General features: G+C 31.6%; 1 protein-coding gene across 1 annotated transcript; it reads right to left on the reverse strand.

Moving 5' to 3' along the window:
- Positions 1 to 576: 576 nt before the first annotated feature.
- Positions 577 to 1,701, reverse strand: LOC109540267 (sex-determining region Y protein). The gene is made up of 3 exons (XM_048664785.1): positions 1,554 to 1,701; positions 913 to 1,110; positions 577 to 853 (listed from the first exon to the last, which is right to left on the reverse strand). Exons 1-3 carry the CDS (start codon positions 1,669 to 1,671, stop codon positions 657 to 659), a joined length of 513 nt encoding a protein of 170 aa, XP_048520742.1. The 5' UTR covers positions 1,672 to 1,701; the 3' UTR covers positions 577 to 656.
- Positions 1,702 to 5,851: the final 4,150 nt, after the last annotated feature.

The raw sequence follows: 5,851 nt of genomic DNA on the forward strand, positions 1-5,851 counted from the left end.
AATTCGTTAGTTATGGAAAATATGTGGGTAAATTATTGGTTGCCAAATCATGATACGCATAAAGCGAAGCAGCCCTTAACAATGCCCTGTGATGAAAACTGCTTGGAAGTGATTCACATGGAGGCAACGTGTGTCTGTTATTGTAGTCTGGTAATGGATTCGTTTCCATATCCGGATAAGTGGAAGGCAATGGCTCTTCATACATCTAAAATTTGGAAAGAAATAATGTGGACGAGAAGATTTGGAAAATCGCTAAACTATGTAGAAAAAGAGGTTCAATTACTAAATTTTCGTTTTCATAACTTTATAGAATGGAATCATGAAAATAGTCACAAATAACAGAATGTTTGTCGTAATAATGCACCAAACTATTTGAAGCGCTAAGTGGTCAATAAGATAAGTGGAGCTTTTTGTGTTAAACACACCTAATTCCGACTCCCATATATTTCTGCTCGATTAATATATTACAACCAGTACCAGATCGAGATAAAGACAATTTACAAGTGCGTTAAGTAAGAAAACGTTTTCAGTCAGACTATCTGAACATGGTTTCAACACTGCTTTGTTCTACAATTCCATAAGTTGAAGCCTGTGAATTTATAAATTAGGTGGTCTAAAGGTTGCTCGCGTTCTTTGAATTATGTACATTATACATATTAATTACATACATATTTTGCTGGTTGTTGAGTTCCTGAGTGGTTCGTAATTGGCCAAGATCGGGCTGAAAAACCGTCGGACATGTTAGACAACGAGGCACTATAATTTGATGTTGAAACATAGGCAATATTGTTTCCAGTAGAATAGTTTCCGGAATCAATAGATGTACTTCCTAATGTGATTGTTGGAAGTTTCTCTAAAAACGGTTTGGTGTCAAAATATCTGTCTGTATATATAACTTATCTTATAACTCACCACATGAGGCATAAAATGTTCTATTGATAGCGAGCTGCAATGGATCGCAACATGAATTCGTTTTTCTACCAGTTGAATCACTACAATCTTTTACATCTTTCGTTTTTCGTCTGGGCCTGTATTTGTACTGCGGATGGTCTACCATATGCTGGGTCCTCAATCTTTTAGCCTCATCAATAAATGGCATTTTTTCTATTTCTGAAAATCGGCACACCGTAATTTAAATTGCAAAAAAATACAAAATACAGTACAAATATATAAAAGTTGTATGCCCAACTACTACTAATATAAGCAATATTATTGTATCGTTTTCAAATTTTTATCTAGATTTTAATTATTTTTGATGGAATTTGTAAAACACATAAATGTAAAACACAAAATTTAAAATAATACTAAAATTTGTAAATGACGCGAGGCACACAAAACTATTACATACTACAGCACGTCGCTTTTTAGTAAAATCGCTAAAGATCTATTTTAAATACGACTCGACAGTCGAAATTGTAAAATTTGCTTGTAAAAAGGATTCAAATTACACTTTGTGACAGTAGTGCACTTGTTAAATTAAATCAAAATTTTGTAATTAAAATTTAGGTAGTTTTTTAATAAGCAAATGTATTATTCTTAAAATGCAATGCTACCTGATAGTAGTTTCCATTCAGCTCCAAGGCGCTTAGAAATCTCTGAATTATGAAGTCTCGGGTTTTGACTGAAAACGTGTTTCCTTCTAATTCTTGACCATACCATAAATGCATTCATTGGTCTTTTTATATGATCGGTTGTTTCCAGAGCATCACTTGAAAATAAATGAAATTACTACAAAATCGGTTATACATGGAAGCAAGGGAGCAAGAAAAACAGTTGGTTGAAAGGAGCGAATGTATCTTTTTTAAGAAATTTAGGAGACTCAATAGAAAACACTCAATAAAAGGTATTTTACAAACTAAAAAATGAAATGCTATTGCAATTCATATGATTTTTCAATTTCGAAAGCGCTAAGTACGAGGATGATGCAATGATTCCGCCTGCAACTAAAACCGTTTTAATATTGTGGTAGCAATAACCCAAAAACTATTACAAAACTAATAAAATAAACATAAGTGAAATTTAATAAGTTATGTAAAAAAATTAGTTAAGTTTTAACTTTAAACCATCTGTTCAATAAATTTGTAATAAAAAATAATAAATATCTGTCAAGAAAACACCATCAAAATCTCATAATTTCATCTCATATCTAAGGATCGCTGAGCAAATGTTTTACCAATAAATTTCAAAAATGTACTAAACTTCATAAAAAAATTATATTTAAAATCAAAAAGGAGTAACCAAAATATGTTTTGTTTATATATAAATAATCTGTCTTGATGTGGACATTCGCATGCTGATATTTATGTACTGTGTTTTCATTGCTGTTTGTAAACCAAAAATTCTGGATGTATTTTCAATAAATGACAAAAGTTTTAAGAATATTAGTTAGAATGAACAAAAATTGCTATAGGCAATCAACAAGTTTATACAGTTTCTTTCCTGTTTAATTTATAGAAAAAAATATAAATTTTTAGTTTAATAGGAAAAAAGGAAGAGAAAGAATCATTAAAATTATTAGTTAGAAATAAAAGAAACCAGTTTTTTTCCTTTGTAGCTGACAGGTTTGGAGTAGCCTTTTCAAAAACAATTATCTGCCTTATATTTTTTTAGAGTTATTTATTATTGCTTGTACTTCCATAAATAATGATAATTGCTTCAATTTTACTTCATCATGTACGAAGCATAGAATTGTAAAATAATTATTCATGTAACAAGAAAATATTTAGCTTAATTTTTGAATAACAATTAGTAAAGTGGAAAGAAAAAATGCAAATAATATACGAACCCCATGGCAGAAGAGTTACCACCAGACATTTTGCACCAGTGTTGTCATTGACAGACCGATGAAAAGACTGACCACAAATAAAAGGAGAAGCAATTGCATTTAACGCTCAATAAACATCACATTGTATTATCGACAATGTCCGCATTGTCAGTAACTTTAGAGGAAAAATATTTGTTTACAATCAAAGTAATTGCGGCAGTGAATTGGTATTATTTGGCCAAATAAATACATTTGCGCCCTGGTCCTATTGTTATGTCGGGCTCGTTGTTATTATGTAAAAAGATTGTTCAGAGTGGACTATGTATTGCGTTTGAAGAGGCAAATGAAATGCTGCTAAAGGGGCAATTGGTTGAAACATAATACAATGTTAAACACCGAAATGGTCCTATAACAGTTTTGTATCCAATAATTGTTACGAACATCATGGATGAATACGTATTTTCGAAATACAGAGAATATTTCAGATAATTCTGCAATTATGCAATGTTATATCATTGTATAACGAACTGCTTTATCATTTTCAAAGAGTCCACACATTGTTTTTCTAGATAACATCTATTGAGCAGAAGTTATTCGCCTTAATGAATAAAAACTTCTTGTGTCTAAAATGGCAAAAGTGGTGTCCATATTGATGTCACACTCAATAAAATGTGTTCAAACTTTTGGCAAAAAATCTCCCATATTTGAGATTCAACGATTCTTTTAATTGTTTTATTTCCGAAAGTTCTGGACTTTGTTATGTATTATGTCCTTTAAAACTCCCGCCATCAAATTAAAGGCTTCGTCAATTATAAAATAGAAAGGGTTTGCTGCAGTTTGTGGCCAGATTTAATCTACCTTGCTTGATCTTGAAAGTTTTCTGATTACCTGAAAGGCTTCTGATTCGTGAGCTGAAATTGAAACTTGTCCAAAGAGATCTTGAGATTTAATTTATTTCTTGCAATCAATTAGTGGATATGACTCGATTTGTCGTCGCTAAGTGGTTTTCAGGTTGAATGAGTTCGGGGGGTTGACAAATTGATGATGGCTTGAGAGTTTGAGAAATGTTTAGGGTGAAACGAACTGGTAAATATGAAATTTTATTTCACAAAATACCATGTTGTTATTTTAAAACCAGCCATGTAAATAAAATAAGTAGGATCTTTATTGTTCTAATTATTGAGAGTTAATCGCTTGTTACATGTTCACTGGACCTTTCCAATTCTTACAAAACTTCCTTATTAGGAAAGTCTCAGTCAGTGTACTGGAAATTTAATCACTTAATCCGACGTAATTAAAGATGATATTTCCGTCATCCGCATCCCACATTATTGCACCTGGTAAACAGAATAGGGTTGGTCTGATATAAGGGTTATGGGGATGGGTGGAGGAGGGCTAAAAGATAGGAGCTGCTCCTATTGTACGCACATAAAACAATTATTGTGGCGGAAAGCAGTTTCCCTATACGGATTGGCTACGGTGTTCGCACAATCACAAACGATATATTTTCCGAGGAGAGTACAGTCCATTTTATTTCTCTTTTCGAGTGTTAAATGGCAAGGCGAATTTCATATTTTTCCATAATGTTTAATGGGAATGTTCTATTGCAGTCAGCTGACTAAMCAGCAATTTAATATTTCGGGATTGCTCTATCCATTTACTTTTTCCTTTGAGTATTAACAATCAGTAAGCAAAATTGTTGAACTGGGTTATATTTASGTCATTTGATATTTTTGTTACAAGGAAAKAGKAAATAAAAAGCAATRCATGTAAACTCAAAGAGAAAGAAGCAATACTAAATTTAGCATTAAGTCAAAAAGCATCTCTAAATTTACAGTTCRATTGCGAATACAGTTTCTAAATTTGCGAATGTATCCAAAATTTCTGYATGCACTAAGCTGCTTGAAGATGCTAACCATTCAACAAATSACAACAAGATAAGCCAATAAATTAAAGAAACAAACTAGGCAATGAAAAATTATTTCATACTTCTTYATAGGTGCAGGTATAATTAATGTTCTATCAAATCAATCTCGAAAACAAGCTAATTAAATTTACTCATACAAGTCAACAAAAGCGTCTAAACTCATGAATTCAAAATTGGCTCTAACAGTTCTACCGAATACTACCTATAATTCTAATATGGTGATTGGATGTCTTTAGACGATTTACACGCCCCGTAGTTTCCTATTAAGCGATATGAAAATATTCCGTATTTTGAAAATTAGCGGAACAATATATCCTTAGGAAAATTGCGCGACTGCCAGTTAACCGGCACAACAGCATAGAAACGAAGGTTAATTAAGAAATCTCGATAATTAAAGAGTCATCTGCAGACGATGTTATGCCAATATTTTCTTTCATTGATTCATCTTAACTGGGAATTTCCTTTTACACCCTGTTTATTTTAGGTAAATTAACTTAACCACTTTTGTACTTTCAAAAGAAAATAAATGAATCTTCTAAGCTGCTTTTTCATATATGCGTGATTTGATTTTTTTCAAGATTCTCATTTCAGAAAGCTGATGTTCTCAGGCTTAATGCGCCATCATTGAATTTTATTTATTTCATATCGCTTGTGGTATTTTCGTAGTAACTTATAGTGAAAATATTGGAAAATTAATATTTTCAGAAGATATAATCCACGACAAACAATACGGATTTTTGCCTCGCCATCTCCTGTCCGGAAGACACTATTTCACTTAATGTAAGTCTTACATATTATATTGATACAAATGTTTTGCAAGACATTTATATTTGCTTAAAATGTTGATCTCGTAAAGTGTGATCAGCTGCTCAGTTCAAGTTTATCAAATTATACGCTACTCTAGATTTTAGATTAAGCTGCTCTAAACCTCTAAACAAAATTTTAATGGCAATGTTTCGGTTCAAAATGCTAAAAAGCCTAGTTACTCAAAACAAATCCTAAACAATCCTATATAATAAATTTCAATTTGCACAAACGAATTATCAGAGCGAATTTGTACATACTGTATTATTCTACTATTGTTACACAATTTATTAACATACTCTTTTTTAGGTTCATTTAGGTTCTTTTGATAACGATAGCAGAAAATAGCTATCGAA

This window comes from Dendroctonus ponderosae, unplaced genomic scaffold (assembly GCF_020466585.1).
Source record: "Dendroctonus ponderosae isolate FM_Combo_2020 unplaced genomic scaffold, Dpon_F_20191213v2 Dpon_F_20191213_3, whole genome shotgun sequence".
NCBI classification, from domain to species: Eukaryota; Metazoa; Arthropoda; class Insecta; order Coleoptera; family Curculionidae; genus Dendroctonus; species Dendroctonus ponderosae.

Bases quoted from the DNA above. Each gene is read 5' to 3' on its own strand.
- LOC109540267 (XM_048664785.1), bottom strand. From the start codon at position 1,671: ATGAATGCATTTATGGTATGGTCAAGAATTAGAAGGAAACACGTTTTC. The intron at 1,111-1,553 runs GTAGCATTGCAT...GCCGATTTTCAG, and splicing joins TGAATGGAAACTACTATCAG to AAATAGAAAAAATGCCATTT. The intron at 854-912 runs GTGAGTTATAAG...AACCGTTTTTAG, and splicing joins AACATTTTATGCCTCATGTG to AGAAACTTCCAACAATCACA.